We start from the raw sequence: 23,276 nt of genomic DNA on the forward strand, positions 1-23,276 counted from the left end.
GGTTTTTTTTTTTACTCTTTGTGATCTTTGGCACCAAATTGTAAGTCTCTGCCTGTTGCTCAGCTTATCCAACAGTGATTATATCATAACAATTGTAGCCTTTATTGGTTTTGCCATGGAAGCCTGTCATGCATGTCAGCCGTGCCAAATGTTCTCCTTGGCTAGCACCCTAGAAGTGACTGCCTGTGTGTTGTGCGCACTTTAGATAAGACAGTATAGAAATGCTAATCATTGTTCTTATTGCACCCATTGTCTGACACATTTTGAGTTTCTTCTCTGGACATCTACATAAACAAATACTGATATACTAACCAGTTGGGTGGTCCAAACTGCAGAAGCTTTAATTCAAGTTGAACAAAAGGTCTTCTCAACTTATCAAAAATGCTCATTTGTCACATTACAGACAAAAAACAAAATACATTCCCAACTTTGGGAACACATCGCATATCATTATTCTATGAGATAAAAGTATGTCATCCTTTACGATTTTTAAAGTATTTATATACAGTAAAGGTTATAATATATAGAAGGCGTAAGTGGCTTCTTTGGTTGCACTTTTGTTTATAGGGTTGAATGTGGTACTGTATCTTTTTAGCACTCACTATAGCCGGAGTGTAGTGCATATGTGATAGTCAATAAAGCTGGATATTATTTTTTTTAAGATTTAAGACGGGGTTACTTATTTTATTTTCTAAAGCCTTATACTGCAATCACTATTTTGCAGGATTTCTAAGCCTGAGCCCTGGGCTTCTTCACTCACTTCTACAGATATTTATGGTTCCTAATCTGAATTAAATCTCACTTAAGTGTATTTGCATACACTTAAGGGTCAATCTAAGCATTATGAATAGTTTGCATTACTGCAAATTACCCGGTGCTTAGAGCACCCTGAGCCCACTCTAATGTCTGATAGTGGGCTATAGTGGCATTGATTTCTAAACATCCCATAGGACTTTCAGTCAGTCAGCCCGTAACTCTTACACAATGGCCCTTCCAGGAGATTGAACCAAGCGATGTATAAACTGACTGCAGCTATGGTAAGGTTAGTATGAGTATACAGAGCTTTTCTAATTATTTTTTTCGTTATTCTTTTACCATTTTTGTGTGCATTATCTATATAATACATTAAAGAAGTACGGTATGTCTAAAAGTCATTAGGCAATCCTTTTAACTCTTTGAGTGTCAGGGCAATGGCTAGGCTATGTACATCCTTTAAATGCCAGAGCAATGGCTAGGATATGCGCATTCTATATACTACATTTATTATATATTCTATTCTACTTCTATATTCTACATTAATTGGGAACTACATACACTATGCTTATAAAAATAGAATAAATGACTAATTTCCTATAAAATCTATTTGAAGTTTGAAGTCAGTGCCTTCTATTTTAAAATTTACATCCGTATGACTTAGCGACAGCATCCAATCTGGTAGTAATTTTTACTGTGTAGCATGGAAACTGGCTGCTACTTATTGTCTCCTATTAGTCTCTATGGTATATTTTAAATCTTAAAGGAACACTTCCAGCCCCATAACAACTGAGGCTCCTTAAATTGTTTCAGGGGCGTGAGTGTCCATGTGCCTTCTTCCCTTCGGCGTCAGCTGACGATCTCAGCCTATCACTGGCACACATTGATTGAATAAGTATGTCTTTTTCCTCTTAAAGTGGCTCAATGATAGTATGAGAGCACCAGCTGACATTTTCATCCTACTAGCACCCTATTAGAAAAGGCCTGGACAAACCTTCCCCATAGTCTGTGGCAGGGAGGCAGAGTTGCCAGACACAGGAACCCCAACTTTGGAGTTAAACTGTTGCCAAATGGTTTAACTCCTGAAGATGAGCTTAAATTGTAAATGGGGTGTCAGGGGTGTGAGAAGCTGCTGGAAATTACCAGAATCTAATAATGATAGTGTGAAAACAGCCATGAGTTACTAAGTTTAAAACCTGACTAGATTGCTCGTAACGGAGAAAAACAAGCACAGAAATAATTTCTTAGTATATATTATATGGTTACAGATTGATAGTATTTCCTGTTTGCTTCTTAGGCACAATGCAGTCGTACACGTGGTCTCTTACCTACACTGTTACTAAAGCTGCTAATGGTTCAGGAGAAAATGGACAGCAAGTCAACTGCATGAGAAGTGCACACGTACCTCCTTCCGTCACACACAGGATACCTGTTTATCCACATCGAGATGACCATGGGTATGTTGATTTGCCTGGGAATAATTTAAGTATCAGATCACAATTTATGCAACCTGTGCATGTACCTACCCCATCATGCCAGGTGGTATCTTGCTCCACTTTCACCCTTCCCTTATCAATACAATATTACATTTAATAAAAAGCAAAACACAATAGTGACCACCTCTAACCACACCAACACACCGGTGAACTCCGAAACATCATAATAATCATACAGATAAAGTATCAGTGTGGTGTAAAAAAAAAGTGCATGTGATATAATAAATATTCCTCCATTAGTGACAAAAATAATACAAGACCAATATAATAAAACAGTGAGGAATATAAACAAGAGGCTTACTCTTTTAGTGGTCTTCACACACTAATAACAGTCACAGAGTAGTATCACAAATTTTCATAGAGAATATGTTAGTGGATCTTCATAATCTTTAATCACTTAAAATACATAAATATAGACATAGTGTAAAATCATAAAATACAGATACTATGTTTAGACACACTAAACAGTTACAGACATACAGCCACTACATGTGACATGAAAGGCATATAGGTGGGTCCAGTGGTGTATTCTGTTTTTTTGCTGCCCTAGGCATGACAAAACTCGGGTACCTCCCCCTCCAAATTTCTCCTCCTGATAGATACACGCCCTCACTGATGCATGCACTGACATACACTCAATTACAGATACACAGTCATTGTCACACTCACTGTTTAACCAACACACACTTTCACTGAAACATACACATTCACAGACATACATACTTATTCATTCACAGTTACACACACACTCACATTCATCGACAGACACACATGTACACTGACTGACAGACACGCAGTCACCGAAAGACACATACACTCACCGGCAAGACACCATGCACATTCACTGACAGAAATGAATATACACTCACTCAGTGTCAGACAAACACACACTGGGACACACTCGCTGACAGATAGACACTGACAAACACATATACAACACTCACTGACAGACATATGCACTCAGTGTCAGACACACACATTGACTGACAGACATACATACACTAGCTGACATACACACACACTGACAGAGATACACATTCACTGACAGACACACACTCTCAGTAACAGACACTCTCAGTAACAGACACGCATACACACACTGGCAGACACGCATACACACACTGACAGGCATGAATACACGCACTCTCAGTGTGTATATCTGTCTCAGTGATAGATACACACACTGACAGACACACATACCCACCCACTGACACACACATATCCACTCTCACTGACAGACACACACTCACTAACACACACATACTCACCAACAGACACACACTAGCTCTCACCAACAGGCACACTAACACTCACTAACACACACGGACTAACACACTCACTAACAGGCACACACACACACTCTCACTAACAGACACACACAATCACTGTGAGGCACACACACTCACTAACAGACACGCACTCACTCACTAACAGACACGCACACACTCACTAACAGACACACACACTAACAGTCACACACAGACACACAGACACACACACACTAACACTCACTAACAGACACACACTAACACACACACACACACACACACTAACAGACACACATGCACACACTCACTAACAGACACACCCAGCCTCCCTTCCTTTGGGAGTCCTGGAGTGGATTCTTCACTGTGGTCCATGGGGCTGGCTGCAGCTCGGCGGGCGGTCAGGCAGGCAGGCAAGTGCAGAGTGGAGACGGGCAGCGAAGGAGCTCTGATCTCCCTGCTCAGCTCACTTGCGCGCCTCTTAGTGATGCCGGGGCCAGAGTGACGGCATATTCCGGCTTCGGCATCACTGCGGTGCTCCCTCGCCGCCCGCCTCCCACATAAGGGAAGCGCTAAGGTAGCCAGCCGGCCAGCTCTTGTGGCCCCCCAGGACAAGAGGCTGGCAAGGCATCTGCCAGAGCGATTGGGGCTTTTTTTGCTGACCCCCTAAAAGTGCCGCCCAAGGTAAATGCCTTGCCAGCCTCGCGGTAGATACAGCTCTGAAACAAAGACACAGAAACAACAAGGAATCTTCCCAGTTGCTCATCCACCACTCTGCTTCGGGTTCGGATCCCTGGCAAATGGTGAAGATCTCAGTTCTGGTAATTCCAAAGTTTCCAAGCCAACAATCAAAAGGAACTCAGTGTCCAACTGGTTTTGTCTTGTGCTCTCCTTGAAAAAGTCTACACTCCATTTAGCTACATTCCATTCCATTATTTGCTCATGATCTGACCATGTGGGACATTAATAAGCTCTTTTATTCTGATTTAGTTCTCAACCCTAGACATGAATGGCAGTGTGCCAAATGCAGCCTGGAACCACTTGCATACTCTATTTCATCTAGATTAGCTTTATTGGCAGTGTGTTCTATGTCACTCTGACATGGTTATTCAATATTGAATTTATGAGCTAAACTATAAGTTGTCGCAAATTCAAATCTGTATAACAAAACTGAGTCTAAAATAGCAGAACAGAAAAATGTGCCTACTCAGCTATAGTCATAGCTTGAATTTCGCTGTTTGTATTCAGTTTGCTACAATTTGGAGTTTAACGTATAAGCACCGCACCCCGCAAGTATGAATTATAAGAAATTCCATTTGGTTTCAGTTGGAATTATGATTTTAGGCTAAAGTAGCCAAACTGAAAATATAGTGGACTTTTTCCAATGTAGCTATTTTTGCTTAAAATTTTAAATCTGAGAGATGGAAAACCACAATAGTTGGAGTAGGTTTTAACGGCAGACTGGACTGTGTAGGAACAGAGAAAAAAAAAAGCCACCAACTATTATTCCATACAATTTTCACTAATACTATTAGGATTATTCACTAAAGTGAGAATTTAAGATGAATTCAAAGTTATTTTTCTAATTTAAGAGCAAAATACCTTAACTGGGAACATTCTCAAAGTCAGATATTCCTCAGGTCAGCTGCTTTGGCCTTAAATTTGAGATTTAATATGAATTCACTTGGAATTCTCACTTTAGTGAATAACCCTGATAGTGTTAGGGAATAACCAAGGAACAAGAATTGGTGGGGTTTTTTTTTTCTCTGTCCATAGTCCAGGCTGCCTTTCAAACCTACTCCAACCTTTGAGGTTCCTCCATCTCTCAGATTCCCGACTTGCTCAGGGACAATCAAAACCACATACCACGCATAAAACTCCAGATCTCTAAAACAATCATGTTATGATTGGGAAGAGTTGACTCGAGGAATCCCTTTCTGAAAGTAGTTGTGCTTTTGGCATATCAGGTGGACTTGTCTCACTACAGGGAACTAAGCTGGATTCCCCAAGGGGGAAACTGTCCTGGTTTAAACTGTTACTATTTTAATCCATTGCCTCCTTTTTATTTGGTTTCTGTTCACATTTATCTTAGTCGATATTCACAAGTTCATTTCACTTGACCTTATTGAGAAGCACTGCTATTGACGATTTTGGTTAAATACAGATAGTTGTCCATATTGAGTTTTTCATTTCTTTATTACTTTTAAAAGCTGGAAATAGAAAAAACTCTGAACTGGTACAAAAAAATGTATCCATAACCGCATGTACAGTTTGTTATCTTTATGCTACCTTCTAGCCTCTTTTAGTTTTCTGTAAATGTTTCAATTGCTTAATAATCTCTTATAAAACACAATAGTTGGTGGCTTCATCATCTATTGCTGGAAGTTTGTATCTAAGGCGAACTATAATCTTTAAATTATGACATAAGCTAGCTAAATGCATAGATAAAATATTATAACAAAGCCATACCATTTTTGCAAGGTGCTCACTGTTGGGGAAAATGTGAGAGAAGAATTATACAACACTCACTTTCAGAACACAAATGATGCAGAAAGTGTTTCGAGCATGGTGCCTTAATGTTAAGGCCAAAATCTTTGAGGGTGACGGGTATGACTCTACACGAAAGAACTGTAACACAAGGAAGTTGAAATGAAATATTAATAAATGCCTCAAGCTACAGCCATAAAGAAACAAACTGGTTCATCACATGACCTACGTAGTTTTTCTAATTGCTTTTCAGTAGAAGAGCTACACAACAGATTCTTCAAGTTTGGATTGTTAAATAAATTCTGCATAGATTTTGCTTCAGTGGTTTGACGTATATAGTGACATAAGTTGCGAAAAACAAATACAGTAAAGCATATGTTTCCTGAATAAATCATTTAAAACTTTTTTGTGCGTTTGGGGCAGAGTTCTTTGTCCAGAGAGGGAATTATTATCTCTGCTAACTGAAAAATAATTTTCCCATTGACATTCATTTTGGGTGTTGTTTTTCAATAACCAGAGTTCTCTTAAATTCTGGGCTTAAAATACAGATTGGATGAAGCCCGCAGTTTGGTTTTCTATGCAGCCCAGTGTACTTGGAGAGCCTTTATATTCTATTGTACTATAATATGCATATTAGAACATCACCGTCAGCTTTAGATGTTAAATAGGACGCAGCCACCAACTTAAAATGTTGGGCAATCCTGATTTTAATATGTTTTAAGATTCTCTTTACAGATAAAAAATTAAGTTTAATGAAGCATACATGCCCTCTGTCATGTTTTTATCTGATTCTGTGGACACTGGAGGGAAGCCCTCCAAATATGCATTTGGACTGTTCCACTGCATGTCATCCTATAAGAGATTGCTGCAGAAGAGATCTGCTCATGGGCATTCATGGTTGGCTGCCTTGGTTATCCTGACCCATATATACACCATCTTGACCCATATGAACAAAATACCCTTTTTACAGATGGAAAGATAGTTGTAGGAACCACACTAAATCCCTTTAGCAGCCACCGGTGCTCTGGGGCAGGACCATCAATCCCATCAATTCAAGTACAAAAAATAAATATCCAGACAATCAAGTGTGAAAGCCGCAGGCAGATTTTAATGGAGCAAAAAGAGCAGCAACGTTTCGACCTTCACAGAGGTCTTTTTACAGATGGAAGCATCACCAGCAATGAATATTGCATCACTGACATGCCTTCGAATTAACCCGGCCAGCTCTACCTCTCAACAGGCTCAGCTTCATGCTTTTATTATGCATTGCTGAAATGTAAATATGGCAAGGTGACACTTTCTCCAGTACACTATATAGTATATACAAATTAGCATTTTTTTTTTTTTAAAGGAATACTCTAAGCATTATAACGACTTTATCTCAATAAAGTTGTTATGATGCCATGAAGTCTTGGGCATCATCTTACTTTAAGGGGTTCATTAAGATACTGTTTAAACCCAAAGTGCTCCTAGCAGCACCTGCCCTCCCCATCTCTCTGCTCCATCCATCAGTTTTGATGATCTCAGTCAATCAAATGCTTTCCTATAGGAAAGCATTGGAAGGCTATTGCGCATTCATGTCAAAATGCTGCGCCAATTAGCATATCCTCATAGAGATGCATTGAATCACATTGTGCAGCACTGACTCAAGCAGCACTTCTAGTAGTAATCTGAGTGAGTGAAATGTAACTACCGGTGTAACGTTTCTCTGTAAACGCAGTGTTTACATTAAAATGCCCGCAGAAACATACTATACACACTAGAACAACTACATTAAGCTGTAGTTGTTCTAGTGACTATAGTGTCCCTTTAATGTTGTCTCCAGCTGCCTCTGTGCCATTTCAACCTATACGGGCCTCTCCAAAACAGAACAGCTCTTCTTTCCTCTTTTAGGCATTACTACCCCCATTTTAGACTCCCTCCAGGTCAATACTGCTAATATCAATTCCCCAGAATTTCAGTTGCTGTTCTCTTTGATTCCAACCTCTTCCTTACTCCTCACATTCAGCCAGTCAACAAACCCTGTTGCTTCCATCTTAAAATGACAGCTTTCACCCACCTTACCTAACACCAATGCACCTAAAGTCCTCAGCCATGTCACAATCATCTCTTGTCTTGACTACTGCAACCAGCTCCACGCTGGTCTTACACATTCCAAGCTTGCTCTGTTACAGCCCATAATGAATGCTCCAGCCAGGCTCACCATACAATTTCGGTGTGAAATGTGTGAAATGCAATTTGCCTTTAATATTGAGTTATTATTGTAAGCTTGTGTGAGCAGGTCCCTCATCTTTTTCTGTTCTTGTATGTCTGACTTGTGTTGTTGCAGTTGCTTGTTAATTATTCCCCCTATTGTACTGTGCTGCAGAAAATGTTGTAAAAACATATCATGTTCTCTCCAAATTTTACTTTCATTTACCTCTAAACCTGAAAGACCAGGCACTTCAGTGCTCTCCAAGGCCTAGGCTTAATAAAGGCTCTAATGAGAACTGAAACATTGCTTGTGTTTGCAATAACAAATGTGTTTGCCTTGAATGTTCTGTGATGTTCTGTGCAAAGTATCGAATGGAGCAACCTCTGATTGTGCAGCACTTTAATATCTGCATACTATTATTATTAGCATTTATATGGCGTCAACATATTCCACAGCGTTTGCAGTTATAAAATGGTGTTATATGACAAGTAATTTACATACATAATATAAGAGAGCCTTCTTCTTCCGCCCTATATATTAGTGATATCTTTGTTATTAAATCTTCCACCATCTTTCTCTCCTTTGTCTTCTGCTGTCCATCCAAACTCTCATTTTTTTTCTGTCTTACATCTTTTCTTTTTCTTTTCAATTTCTTTTTTACCTAATCTTTGTGCCTTATGTCGCACCCTTGTTTTAGGGTTGTAACATTCCTGAATTTGTTAACTGACTCTGCAAATAGAATATTTGGTGAATTTAGCTAATTGTAATGTATGTGATATCACTATAACACATTTTGTAATGTGCCCTTACTTTAGATATACAGGAAGTTACAATTATGGAAGTTATACCAACCAAGGACATCATCCAATCGGAACACAGTACACATCTATACCACATGAGTCTGGTATTTCAGGACCACTTCATTACACAGCCTACAGAAGTACCACTCAGGTTAGTACTCTTGTGGAACAGATTTGTTCAAGGGTGGGTGGAAAAAGTAATAGTTGAGCTCTTGGGCTTGTCTGATTTGGAAGATTTGTGATGTCAGCTATATATACTGTTTAACCACAACATTAAAACCACTGGCAGGTGAAGTAAATAACATTGATTATATCGTTAAAGGCACCCATCTAGGGGTGGGATATATTAGACAGACAGTTTTTGAATTTCATGTTTTGGAAGCAGGTAAAATGGGCAAGTAAAAAGATCTAAGTGACTTTAACAAAGACCAAATAGTGATAACTAGATAACTGGGTCAGAACAACTGCAAAACATCAAATCTTGAGGGGTGTTCCAATATGCAGTGGTTAGTACCTACCAAAAGTGGAACAAAGAATGGCAACCGGTGAACCTAAGTCAGGGAGCCAAGGCAATCACAAAGAAGAGCTACTGTAGCTCAAATTGCTGAAAAACATGATGCTGGCCATGATAGAATAGTGTCCATGAGGATGTCAGGGTCTTACCCGAGTTGGGAGTCTGTAGCGCAGATATGTTGCTCACCCTTGCAGATAGCCACAGGCCAAGGTGGTCAGGTAAGAATTCACCCGGCCTGTGGGTCTGTGCACGGGGGCTGTGCAGGATGCAGTACCAAATACGCAGGACAGGCAAGGACTGAAGCAGCAGGATAGTCGAGGGATAGCCGAGGTCAAAGGATGCCAGAGGTCAGAATAAACGTAGTCAGAAGCCGAGGTCAAATATAAGAAGCAGATAAACTGGAACACTGGTACGACACAGGAACACTAGATCAAAGACTTGACACTGAGCACAGGGCGAGGCTGGGTTTAAATACCCTGCTGATGATCGATCAGAGTCAGGTGAGACACAGACAAGTCAAGGTGCAGCCCCCGGTGTAGTGGCCATGCCAGGATGAACAAGACCGGAATCAGTAGTCTGTGTAAAGCTGCTGTGGGCTCAGAGGCAGAAAGCAGGACTAGGAGTGATAAGTTCCCCGGTTCAAGTCCCCTGTTGGGAATTCCAGGCGCGACCACGTCTGGCCGTCTGTCTCACAGGTGAGAACCCTGAAAGTACCCCCCCCTTTAAAAACGACCTCTGGGCATAAGTAGGTTCTCCATCGAAATAATCCGCATCTCCAGAGTCACTATCAGAATCCATTGAGTCCCCATAGTGAAAGTCCTCAGTATGGAATCCCTTATTAGCTCGGGATTTCCCAGTACCAGCTTCTGGTACGGCTGACGATCTGTCCAGGTTTTTTAGGTTCCGGGTACAGGTGGCAAGGACTTCCACAACTTCGGCAGGAACAGTGCTCGTAGCTAGCAGTGCTTTTTCGAACACTTCTAGGTCTTTTTTACAGACCGTAGTGCCATTAGAAGCAATGACACAATCCATAGGTAAATCCTTTTCAAGTGGGCAGGAAGTAGTGGTGGTACTACAGGAAGTAACTTTGGTAGTAGATGCAGACGACTCTGGAGCAGGAGGTGTAGTATTTTCCATGGAAGCCAAGCCTGGGCAGGAATAACGGCTCCCTTGTAGCTCTTTAGGCTGATATGCGGTGTACACTGGACGAAGGAAATTATTACCCAGTCGGAGAGCTGGAGGTCTAGGATGGCGAACAGGACAAAGCGTGATGAAGTGACCTCTTTCTCCACAGTAAAAACACAGACCATGGCTTCTCCTTCGGTCCCTCTCCCTAGGTGTGACTTTGCAGTGGACAAGTCCAATTTGCATAGGTTCCTCAGGGTCAAGTGGAACACAGGATACCTCTGGAGTTTTCCTGGGAACTGGATCATAAGAGAGCATCACTGGGGTGTGGTGATAGTACTCGGTTCCTTGGTTACGTAGACTCCGCGATTTTTTAGTAGGTGGAGCTGGCTTGGGCTTAGTGGTCCTGCACTGTGAGTCCATAGCAATAATAAAGGATTCCCAGCTGACAAGGACAGGACTCTTCCTCTGCAACATTTGCTAAGACCAAACTTTGATGCGTCCAGACAACAGGTTGATAGCCGCTCTGACCCTGATGAAATCCGTGGCGTAAGTTCGAGGCTTTAAAGAAAACAATACCTCGCAATCCATCCTGAATGACTGAAAGGACGTGTAGTTACCATCAAATCTGTCGGGCATGATGACAAAGGGTTCCGGAGCTGGATGTACTGCGCCTTTAAGAGAAAAAATGTCTTGCTGCAACTCCGAAACAGTCTGGGCCAGGCTGGACACTTGCTGGAGTGAGGGTGAGCACATTTCTGCGGACTCCATATTGGTCAAGTCTTTTGTCAGGGTCTTACCTGAGTTGGGAGTCTGTAGCGCAGATATGTTGCTCACCCTTGCAGATAGCCACAGGCCAAGGTGGTCAGGTAAGAATTCACCCGGCCTGTGGGTCTGTGCAGGATGCAGTACCAAATACGCAGGACAGGCAAGGACTGAAGCAGCAGGATAGTCGAGGGATAGCCGAGGTCAAAGGATGCCAGAGATCAGAATAAACGTAGTCAGAAGCCGAGGTCAAATATAAGAAGCAGATAAACTGGAACACTGGTACGACACAGGAACACTAGATCAAAGACTTGACACTGAGCACAGGGCGAGGCTGGGTTTAAATACCCTGCTGATGATCGATCAGAGTCAGGTGAGACACAGACAAGTCAAGGTTCAGCCCCCGGTGTAGTAGCCATGCCAGGATGAACAAGACCGGAATCAGTAGTCTCTGTGTAAAGCTGCTGTGGCTCAGAGGCAGAAAGCAGGACTAGGAGTGATAAGTTCCCCGGTTCAAGTCCCCTGTTGGGAATTCCAGGCGCGACCATGTCTGGCCGTCTGTCTCACAGGTGAGAACCCTGACAGAGGACCACTGTCCACCACCAAAAGCACCTTCAATGGGGACATGAGCAAATACAATATACAAACTAAATATATATACACATACACACATATAAAAATTTAATACATAACAGGTAATAAGTATATGTGTTTGAGGACATGACAAAGAGTTCAACGTGTTTCCTTGGCCTCCAAATTCCCCAGATCTCAATCCAATTGAGCATATGTGGCTGTGTTGGAACAGCAAATCTGATTTGATCCACCTCACGACCTGCAGGGTTTAACCCCTTAAGGACCAAACTTCTGGAATAAAAGGGAATCATGACGTGTCAGGCACGTCATGTGTCCTTAAGGGGTTAAAGGATCTGCTGCTAATGTTTTTGTGTGAGATACCACAGGACAGAGTCCATGCCTGGATGTATCAGTGCTGTTTTGGGAACACGCGGGGATCCTACATGATATTAGGCAGGTGGTTTTAATGTTGTGGCTGATCAGTGTATATATAGTACTACATTTGGCCACAAAGGCTGACAGATATTTTTCTTTTTGCAATATAATTCTCCTGCCCCCCCCACCCCCCCCCCCGCCCCCAAAAAAAAGATGAGCCAAATTGTATTTAATAAGATGTCAGAGCTGTGGTTCTAATACTGGTTTTAAATAACTAGAACTGGTCCAAAATTGAATGGGATGCTATAGTGTAAGTTGCATGTAAAGTTGCATTCATTAACCTATAGTTCCCTCTGCCCCCCCTCCCACAACCCCCTCCCCCTCCCAGTCATTCGATTCCAGCACTGATCTCCCTCGGTGCTGGGTCTGCGCTCCGCCTCCTTTGACGTCATCTGAAGGGGGCTAATGCACATGCCGTGAGAGCATTAGGCCCTCTCCATAGGAAAGCATTACTTCAATGATTCTCTATGAGGATTTTACTGATGCTGGATGTCATCATGCAGAGCATGAAAAGTCGCCTAGCAAGCAGGAAGTGATACTATTGGCTGATTGACAGCCACTAGAGGCGGTCTTTGTCCTGTAATGTAATTATTGCATTTTCTCAAAAACTGCAATGATTTACATTACAGGACTAAGGGGTACAGGGACATTGCCCCCAGACCGCTTCAATGAGGTGAAGTGATCTTGGTGCCTATACGTATCGTACATTTCAGTTCATGTTAGGATATTGGTAAATCCTGGGTTGCTGTCATATCCCCTTGAGGAAAAAAAAAAGGATCTTACAGTAAAAGGTTAAAATGTCTTCAGTGGTGTAAACAGAAGTAGAAGTTAGTTGACCCAGAAAATTGTAATTTCCTGTCAAGACTACTGCAACAAATATCGCCTTTATGCTTGACAAAGATCACTAGCACACAGTGTTTTGAGTCTTGGAGTTTAAGTACTTTTCATTAAACCGGATGCTAAGTGTGAAAGGTGATTGTGCCAGCAGCATGCCACCATCTCTGCAGATGGCTAAGTTTGGACATTGTAACAAGAGCTGAATAGAAAATGCATTGGAAAGTTTGTCAGGCACATGTCAAGGCTGGTTTTTAAAACATTGTCTTTGAATGGACTCTTAAATGCAGTGGAAAGAAATGAAAAAAAAATATGACTCATTTTCAATTAGCTGACCTACACTATTAAAACTTTCCATGTTTTAGCCATAATAGAATTTATTATATAATACAAGATACTTACAGATGGCATTATTTTTAGTCTTTACTTTTTTCTTCCTTTAAACTTATGACATTAGAAAACACAGCTGCAATCAAGTTACTGGGGAAAAACAAAAAACCTTATTTGCTCTATCCTCCCACCCCAACAATTTTCCTGCTAGTAAATATTACAAGAAAATGAATGGAAGACTGTCAGCTCTAACACAGTGTGAAATATTGTTCGGCAAATAATAGTTAAAGCAAAAGTCTGCTAAATAGACATCATTTTAAAATGTCATTTAAACCAGACTTGACACAGGACAATTTAATATTAATTGAGGATATAAAACTGTCTTCCTATATTTATTTAACATTATTAAATTGCTTCCTTATCCAAGGTGCTTTATATAAAATAGTAAAAACACAGGCAGAGAAACAATCATCATTATCATCGTGTATGAGGGGGAGAGGTCAGGTGCCACAGAACGAAAATAGGAGACAATCTAAATGTTATCTGTTAAGTAAATGTTATTATAGCGAAGAGAAGATAAATAATCAGGGGGTTCTATAGAGGGAGAAACAAGGGGAACTGAGCCTAGTGTTGCATTCACTGGAAGAAAGGATCAGTTGTTAAATGGTTACTCCAAGCACCATAATCAATTCAGTGATTTGAAGTGGTCATGGTGACTGGAGTCTGTCTTTGCAGTGTCTTAGTATGAAATTCTGTTCGTACGGAGTGCAACCCCTCTGCTGCCAGAGGCGTAACTCCACCTCCGGCAGTGTCATTGGGGACTAATGTACATTCTGTACAAATTTAATTGCACATAATGTCATTCCTTGGCTGAGATTGGTCAGCTTGCACTTTCAGCCAGTGAATTGGTGATGGCATTGGCTTCTAGTCGCTCTGCAGAAGCCGGAAGAGCGTCAACAAACCAGCAGGGAGTCTCAAAGCCCAGCTGTATCCCATGTAAGAATACAAACAGCTGCTAAACAGTTGGCCCCATAACCAGGGTACCTCTCACATCATAAGCAGGTTGTAGTCTTTATGATACTTGGAGTAACCCTTTAAAGAAACTGTGTAGGATGATTCTTTTTTTTTTTTTCAATTCTTTATTTTTGGTTTGACAGTTACATGGTAATACATATGCTTAGTTAGGCTTACGCAGAAGCCCGTTGTTTCCGTCATGGTAACCGTCCATTTTTCTTTTTTGTAATTAAATAATACAATAATGTAACAAATAACATAAACTATTTAACATGTGTCACATAGTTGCGCATTACAGGGTTGTTTGGCTCAACATTATTATCTGAACCGTTGGTTTTACCAGTTGAGAGTTAGGTCCCCTAAATCATGTGTCAAACTGTTCCCATGGTTCCCATACTTTTCGGTAGGTAGATGAGGTGTTTCGCACCTGGGCCGTCAACCTGTCCATCAGACAGTTATCTCTAATTTTCGTCCGTACAAGCGTGATAGGTGGGGTGTCTGTTTTGTTCCAATGTTGTGCTAACGCCCTGCGGGCTGCCAGATTTAGTGAGTTTAGTAATTTCTGACTGTGTTTGTCTAACCCCTCAGTCGGTCTGGACAGGAGGCAAGCCCATGGGTTTGCAGTCAGAGGTCTTTGCAATATGCGTGAGTTTTGGTCTGTCACCTCTTTCCAGTATATCCTAACCTTGGGGCATTCCCACCACATGTGGATGTAAGTGCCTTTTTCTCCACATAGTCTCCAGCATGTGTCTGAGGGGCTCAGGCCCATATGGCATTGTTTTGTCGGGGTGGTGTACCACCTGAATAGGATTTTGTACATTTGTTCCTGTAAGGTGGTGCATATTGAGATCTTGGAACTTGCGTCCCATATGTCTCGCCACTCTTCCCCCTCTAGCTTCTCTCCCAGATCCGTTTCCCATCTGTCCGTGTAGGTTAACGTACCCCATTCCCCTGATTCCTCCCCTATATGGTTATACAGTGTTGTTATCATTTTCGTGGGCATGTGTTCCCTAAGGCACATGCTCTCGAAAAAGGTTTTGCGTTTGCGTACTGCTGTTCTGACTTCTGTTGTTTGTGCAAAGTCTCTGATTTGGATGTATCTGAAGAAGTCATGGTTTGTCAGGGGTGCTAGAGTTTTTAGCTGATCAAAGGTGATTACCTGGTTATCTTGGTACAGGTGAGCGTATCTGTGTGTCCCTGTGTTTTTAATTCCTAGGAAAGCTTCTGTACATAGTCCTGGTGGGAACGCTCTGTTACGTAGTATCGGTGTCATGGGGGAGGGGTTGTTCATGAGTTGGTATTTCATGGCTGTTTTGTCCCATATGTCTATAGAGTTTAGGATTGCTGGGCAGGTGGTTCTGAGGATTACCCTGTGGTTTTTAGGGGTCCATATGAGTAGTTGTGGTGGGTCTTTGCCCATGAGGGTGGTTTCAATATCTACCCATTGATGTTGTCCCTCAGGGCTGTGCCAATGCGCTATTTGCGCTATCTGTGCTGCTAGATAGTAGTGGTGTAAGTGAGGCAGTCCTAGGCCCCCCCTCCACTTTGGATTGTATAGTACCGCTCTGGCTATCCGGGGTCTTTTTCCCTGCCATATATATTCGTCTATTGCTTTTTGGATGTCGGCTATATCCTTTTTTGTGACTTTAACGGGTAGTGCTTGAAATAGAAAAAGGAGTCTGGGCAGGACATTCATCTTTATGGAGTGCAATCTCCCTATCCAAGAAATTGGTTTGTCCGACCAGTTCTCCAGATCTTTTTTCAGTTTGTGTATTAGGGTTGTGTAGTTTTGCCTGTACAGCATAGAGTAGTTTTTTGTTAACTGTATCCCTAGGTACGTGAATTGTTCTTTAGCTAGTTTAATTTTGTATGTGTTGGTTAGATGAGTGTTGTCCTCATCAGTGATATGGAAGGAGAGAGCCACCGATTTGGTGAGGTTTACCCTGTATCCCGACACCTCACCGTACTCCAGTAGGAGCTTATGCAGGTGTGCCAGTGACTGCTTTGGTTCGGACAGCGTGAGTAGAACATCGTCTGCGTACGCCGCCACTTTGTATTGTTGTGTTCCTATTTGTATCCCCTTGATGTTAGGGTCGTTTCTGATGGCTTGCAGCATGGGTTCTAACACCATCGCGAAGAGGAGCGGGGACAGGGGGCAGCCCTGTCTCGTTCCATTACTTACACTGAAAGGTGTTTTTTGGGCACCGGTTATAAGTGTTTGGGCTTGTATGTCCGTGTAGAGTGCTTTGGTAGCTGTTATGTATTTTTCTGGGAATCCCTGCTTTTCCATGAGTCGGAACATAAAGGGCCACTGTACCCTGTCAAAGGCCTTCTCTGCGTCCAGTGACAGGGCCAGTGATGGGGAATTGGTCTGTCCCATGTGCCATAGTAAGTCTACCCCTCTACGGGTATTTTCGTATAACTGTCTGCCCGGGATAAAACCCACTTGGTCTGAGTGTATTAGTTTAGGCAGTAGTGAAGTTAGTCTTGTCGCTAGAATTTTTGCGAATATCTTTAAATCTGTGTTGATTAGGGAGATTGGTCTATAGTTGGCGGTCTGAGTGGTGTCTTTGTTGGGTTTTGGCAGCAGTACTATGTTTGCTGTGGCCATGTCTCGGTCTGGGGTTCCTCCGGTCATAAAATGATTATATAGTTTGGTCAGTTGTGGGATCAGTTCTGTTTTAAATGCTTTGTAGTATTGGATATCATAGCCGTCAGGGCCTGGGGCTTTGTTGCCTTTGAGTATTGAGATCGCTGCTGCGATTTCCTCTGGCGCGATCGGTTCGTTTAAGAGGTCGGCTTCTCCCTCTGTTACTGTGGGCAGATCCGAGTGGTTAAGGAAGGTCTCTATGTTTTTCAAGTGTTGGTGGTGTTCGCTGTCGCTGTGGGGGGAGTGGTTATATAAGTGACTGAAGTAGTTAGTGAACTCCCTATTGATATCTTCAGGTGTGCTGGCTATAGTGTTTGTATGTGTTTTTATGGTCGTGATTGGTCGAAATCCGGGCCTGGGTTTCAGGGTCCTGGCCAATAGTGTGTCCATTTTGCCCGCTTTTTCATAGAAAAAGCGTTTAGACCACGTAAGGGCTTTGGTGATCTCGCCTATGGACAGTTCTTTCAGGGCATGTCTAAGGTCTTGTAGTGATTGGAAGTTATCTGCGGTGGGGTCCTGTTTATGTCTAGTTTCCGCTTTCCGTAATTTAGTCTGCAGCTCGAAGAGTTGCTTCGTTTTGGTTTTCTTTTTATGGGTTGCAATTGTGATGAAGTGTCCTCTCAAGACTGCCTTGTGTGCTGCCCATAGTGGTGTTGGGCCTATATCCTCCCCCTCATTAGTGGTAAAGTAGTCTGATATAGCTTTTTTGGTGTCATTGAGTATGGCTTCATCTTGTAGGAGTGATGTGTTTAATTTCCATGACCAGCTACTGTGGTGCTGTATTTTAGTCAGGGTCGCTGTTACTGCTCCGTGGTCTGACCATGTGATGCTATGTATTTCTGTTTGGCTCAATTTGGACATGCCAGCCCCGTTTAAGTATATGTTGTCTATCCTTGAATATGTGTTGTGTGGTGCTGAGTAGTATGTGTAGTCTTTTGTGTGTGGATGTTGTATGCGCCAGGCGTCTAATAGCCCTGTGTGTGTAAGAAAAGCGTTTAGTAATTTGTCTTGTCTCCCCCCCCCCTGCGCGCGAGTCGTTCCTGGTTTGCTACTCCTGTCTATTGCCGGGCAGGGGACCGCGTTGAAGTCCCCCCCCCATCACTAAGATGCCACCTGTGAGGTGCGTTAATAGTGTTTTCAATGAATCCCAGTATCCTGTCTCAGGAGTGTTGGGAGCGTATATATTTACTATATGTATCCGCGTGGAGTGTATGGTGCCGGTGAGAGCTAAATATCTGCCCTCTGGATCTATATGTGCTTTGGTCAGGTTAAACGGGCATCGTTTGTGTATCAGGATGGCCACTCCTGCTTTTTTCCTCAGAGCCCTCGCTTCGTGGACTGTGTTATAAATATGATTTTTTAGGTGTACGCGTGCCGACCTGGGTAAATGGGTTTCTTGTATTAGAGTGATATCCGCTTGTTTAGCCTTAATGTCTCTGTGTAGGGTCCTGCGTTTATTGGGTGTGTTTAAGCCCTTGGCATTAATTGTCAGTATGTTCAGAGTCATGGCGTCAGTCGTCTGATATGCGGATCGTATGGGTATAGTCCCCAGTGATCTAGTGATGGGTGGGGTGGGTGTTGTAAAAGGTCAGTCTCTTCCGTGTGTTTCGTAACAACCTGTGACTTTGTGACATCATTCAAAACAAATAAAACGTTAACATAATAATTAAGTACATAACAATAAACAGATTTGCATATATACAGTTGTACATTTTCTCTGGTCTTACAAGTCGCCAGAGTAACTGGTGAGCGCGCACCTATCTCTCGGGTGTTTCTGTTAATACCCGGGAAGGTGTGGATGCTCCTCGCATCTTTCGAGCCTTGGTGTCGTGAGCCCCGTGTTCGGTTGTTTGTCCCCCCCTCTGGTAGTTTCACCCTGTGGCCCTCTCCCCCCCCCTATTTGCTCCTAACATCATCCTTCTATTGTGTGGTGTGTGTGTTTTGCCCCCTATCGTGCAGTCCCGCTACCAACCGGGTAGTAGTAGTTGTGGCGACAAGACATTCCCTTCTCTCTATTTGCTCTTCCCTGGGGAGTGCCTTGTAACCTTTGCTCGTAGTGAGTGAGCGTGTGTCCCACATGCCAAATGGCCTATAGTGCCCTCCATTTTGTAGGTCGGAGTAGGGAGTGGCTCTCTGGTGTCTGTGTGTCCCCTACTCATTACCTGTTACATTTACATTTGCACATACATTTACATCCCCCTTTTTTTTTTTTTTTTTTAAAACAAATTGTACATACTTTTTTTTTTTCTTTTTTTTTCTTTTTTCTCACTTTGGGGTGTTAGGTCATGGGGTGATGGGCTTTGGGAGTAGGATCCCCCCCCCCCCCAATCTTTAAGTCCTTCCCTTCTGGGAAAAATGAGCGGTACTTAGCTGCGATACGTTGTTGCGGCCTGTACCAGATTGGTCTCAGTGTCCCCAGTTGTAGAGTTATCGTGTCCGTTATGTCTGTTTGCGATTTAGGCGTCGGTCCAGTCACTTTGGAGCGTTGAGAGTTCTGGCATCTGGTTCGTTTGCAGGTTGAGGGTCGGTGGGGGTTCGATGCGTAGGCTGCGAAGAAAGCGCTTTGGGTCGTACCCTGGCAAGAGGGTGTGAGTGGCTCCCTCTTTGAATGCCACCAGCTTGAAGGGATGGCCCCACGTGTATTTTATTGTGTGTTGTTGTAGTAGCGCAGTTAGTGGTTTCCATGCTTTTCTTCTCTGTAATGTCGTCGGTGATAAGTCCTGGTATGCAGTGATGGTTGCACCCTGGTATTGCAGGGTGTTTTGGCGTGTGTATTGCATGACCGCTTCTTTTGAGGAGTAATAGTGGAACTTGATGATAATGTCCCTTGGCGGCATCCCCTCTGCTCTTCGGGCGCGCAGTGCCCTGTGCGCCCTGTCAATCGCCCATTTATCTTTGGGGATGTCGGGTAGTAATTGGTGGAAGAAGAGCTCCATCTTTGGTGTCAGGGGGCCTTTGTTTTGTTCCTCCGGTACACCTCTCAGCCTAACGTTATTCCGGCGGGAACGATTTGCCAGATCTTCTATTTCCAACTCCAGGTCGGTAATTCTCTTTTCAGCGGCTTGTGAGTGGGCCACTATTTGATTGTGGGCTTGTGCAGCAGCGTCAGCTCTGGCCTCCAGTGTTGCGGTTCTGGTGCCTAGAGCGTGTATCTCTGCCGTCAGCGCTTGTGTGCTCTTGGAGATCTCCCCTGCCAGGTAATGTCTGACTTCTGTCAGTTTGTTCAGGACGCTGGCTATGTCTGGCTGAATGGGGTTGTGTGAGTCCGGGCCCGGTGTGGCTGCCGGTGAGTGTTGCGGGCTGATCCGGCGGCCATCTTGTGCGGCCTGTGAGCCTCGTGGAGAGGTAAGCATATCGGCTACTGAGACCGCGGCTTCTTTCTGCTCACCTTTTTTTCTTCGCTGCGATTTAGCTCCGGACTGCGCCCCTGACATGTTAGGGGTAATTTAGCTGGTTTTGGGGGCTCGATGCTGCTGATAGTGGGTAGATTGTGCTCGGATGCTGCGGAGCTCACAGACTACACGTCCATCTTAGCAGGGCCGGACTGGGGATACAAAGCAGCCCTGGAAAAAATATATATGCCAGCCCCATAAGTCAATGCGCCATATATTGTCGCATGTAATATGTAAGGCTATGTCTTGCCACCCCAGATGATTGAGTAAATATATATATATATATATATATTGCTTTTTCTAATATAAAATATTGGTCCTTTCATAGTAAAACGTTTAATTATACAGTAAGCATACTCACATGCAGATACAGACAATGTCACTGACACACACAAGTTCATTGATACACAGCCTCATAGACAAACAATCTCACTGATATACATAAGCTCATTGACATAAAAACACAAGCTCACTCAGTAGCAGACACACACACACAAGCAAGCAAGCAAGCAAGCTCACTAGCAGGCGCGCACACACACACACAGCTTAATGTAGTGGTTCTGGTGTCTATAGCCTGTTCCTGCAGGCTTTTCAATGTAAACACTGACTTTTCAGAGAAAAGGCAGTGTTTACATTGCTTCCAAGTGACACCTCTAGTGACAGCCACTCAGACGGTCACTAGAGGTGCTTCCTGTGTCATTACATTCAGGTCCTCCACGCTTTGGAGACGCTGAAGGTTCCCCATAGAGATACATTGATTCAATGCATCTCTATGAGAAGATGCTGATTGGTGTAGCGTTTTGCAGCCCATCCTATGGCAAGCTTGATGATCTCAGCCATAGAGGCAGGGCCAGTCGAGGGGAGACCAGCATAGCGTGGAAAAAAAAAAAGGTGAGTAAAAACACTATTTTTAAAACACACACCATGACAGACACACACACACCATGACAGACACACACACACCATGACAGACACACACACACACCACGACAGACACACACATACCACAACAGACAGACCATGACACAGACAGACACACACACTCCATGATACAGACACAAACACAACGTGACACAGACACAAACACACACATCATGACAGACACGCCATGACACACAGACACACGCCATGACACACAGACACCCACACCATGACACAGACAGACACACACACACCATGCCACAGACACACACACACCATGACACAGACATACACATACCATGACACACACACACTGACAGCATAACACATATTACCTGTGGGTGACCGGCCAGGGGGGTCATGCAGGGCAGAGAGCTGGGTGTGATGGCGGCAGCTGGAGGAGCAGGGATGCAGTGGCGGATCCAGAGCCTGACCTCGGGAGGGGCACTTGCAGATTATTTAGAGAAATAATCCAGACACAATACCCACTACAGCTCAGTGTAGTGGTTATCGTGCCAGTACCCCCTCCCAGAGTAAGTAGTCAAACGGTTTAAGAACAGTTTGACAACTTACATGAGGTCTGCTTGGAAATGGGGCTGTAGTAGGGCATAGGAGCAGGGGTGCAGTGTGTGTGTGTTTGTGTAAGAAGGACTGTGTGAGCAGTGTGTGTGTGTGTGTGTGTGTGTGTGAAAGTTGCAGTGTGTACGTGAGGACGGCAGTGTGTGTTAGGGGGCAGTGTGTGTGTGTGCGTTGCAGTGTGAGTGGGGGGCAATGTGTGTATGGGGGAAGTTTGTGTGTATGAGGCAGTGTATGTGTGTGGGGGGGCAATGTGTGTGTAGGGTGTGTGTGTATTGGGGCAGTGTATGTGGGCAATGTGTGTGTATGCGGGAAGTGTATGTGTGTGTATGTGGGCAGTGTATGTGTGTGGGATCAGTAGTGTATGTGTATGGTGGGCAATGTGTGTGTGGGGGGGCAGTGTATGTATGTGGGGCATTGTGTGTGTATGGGGCAGTCTATGTCGTTGGGGGACAATGTGTGTGTGTGTGGGGGCAGTGTATGTATGTGTTTGTAGGGTATGTGTGTGATAAGGATGTGGGGCTTTTTTTTAATGCTTGTTTTTTAATTTAATAAAAAAAAAAATTTTGTTAAATATACCTAATGTCCCCCCTCCCTTCTTACCTTTGTTTAGGGAGGAGTGGGGACATTTCCCGATCCCTGGTGGTCCGGTGGGGAATTCCTGGTGGTCCATGTGGTGAGAGTGAACTCTAGCCCCGGTCTCCAGGGCTAGAGTTCACTCTCGCGAGATCGCAACGCTCCGTGCTCGCGGGAGAAGGACCTGGAGGAGCTGCAGACTGAGCCCCCCGGGTCCTCTCTCTCTCCCTCCCCTGCCGGCGGCCAGCAAACAGTGCCTGCGGACCGGAGAGGGAGATCTCTGATCTCCCCTCCGATCCAGGAAGGCACATTGCAGGGCTGGCGCTTGGACAGGACAGCCCTGCATTAGCCAGCAGGGGAGAGGGAGAACCTCGGATTCTCGGGGGGGCAATTGCCCCATTGCCCCCCCTCTGGATCCGCCAGTGCAGGGATGGCAGCCTCTGGAGGAGCAGGGATGGCGGCCGCTGGAGGAGCAGGGATGGCGGCCGCTGGAGGAGCAGGGATGGCGGCCGCTGGAGGAACTTTTCTGGCGGCCGCAGGGGAAGCTGTGCTGTGTCTACTCCCCCGCCCTCACGC

The 23,276-nt window shown here is 43.8% G+C and overlaps 1 protein-coding gene across 2 annotated transcripts in view; it reads left to right on the forward strand.

Annotated features, from left to right (window-relative positions):
- The window catches only part of RFX4 (regulatory factor X4), a 108,817-nt gene that overhangs the window by 80,946 nt on the left and 4,595 nt on the right, over nucleotides 1-23,276 (forward strand). Inside the window, exons 16-17 of one of the 2 annotated variants that reach the window (XM_063445360.1) lie at nucleotides 2,051-2,210; nucleotides 9,011-9,146. In XM_063445360.1, coding sequence (XP_063301430.1) covers nucleotides 2,051-2,210; nucleotides 9,011-9,146 — 296 coding nt within the window. The remainder of the gene's footprint in view (nucleotides 1-2,050; nucleotides 2,211-9,010; nucleotides 9,147-23,276) is intronic. The other variant, XM_063445361.1, reaches the window with a different exon arrangement.

This window comes from Pelobates fuscus, chromosome 3, assembly GCF_036172605.1.
Source record: "Pelobates fuscus isolate aPelFus1 chromosome 3, aPelFus1.pri, whole genome shotgun sequence".
In the NCBI taxonomy this organism is placed as follows: domain Eukaryota; kingdom Metazoa; phylum Chordata; class Amphibia; order Anura; family Pelobatidae; genus Pelobates; species Pelobates fuscus.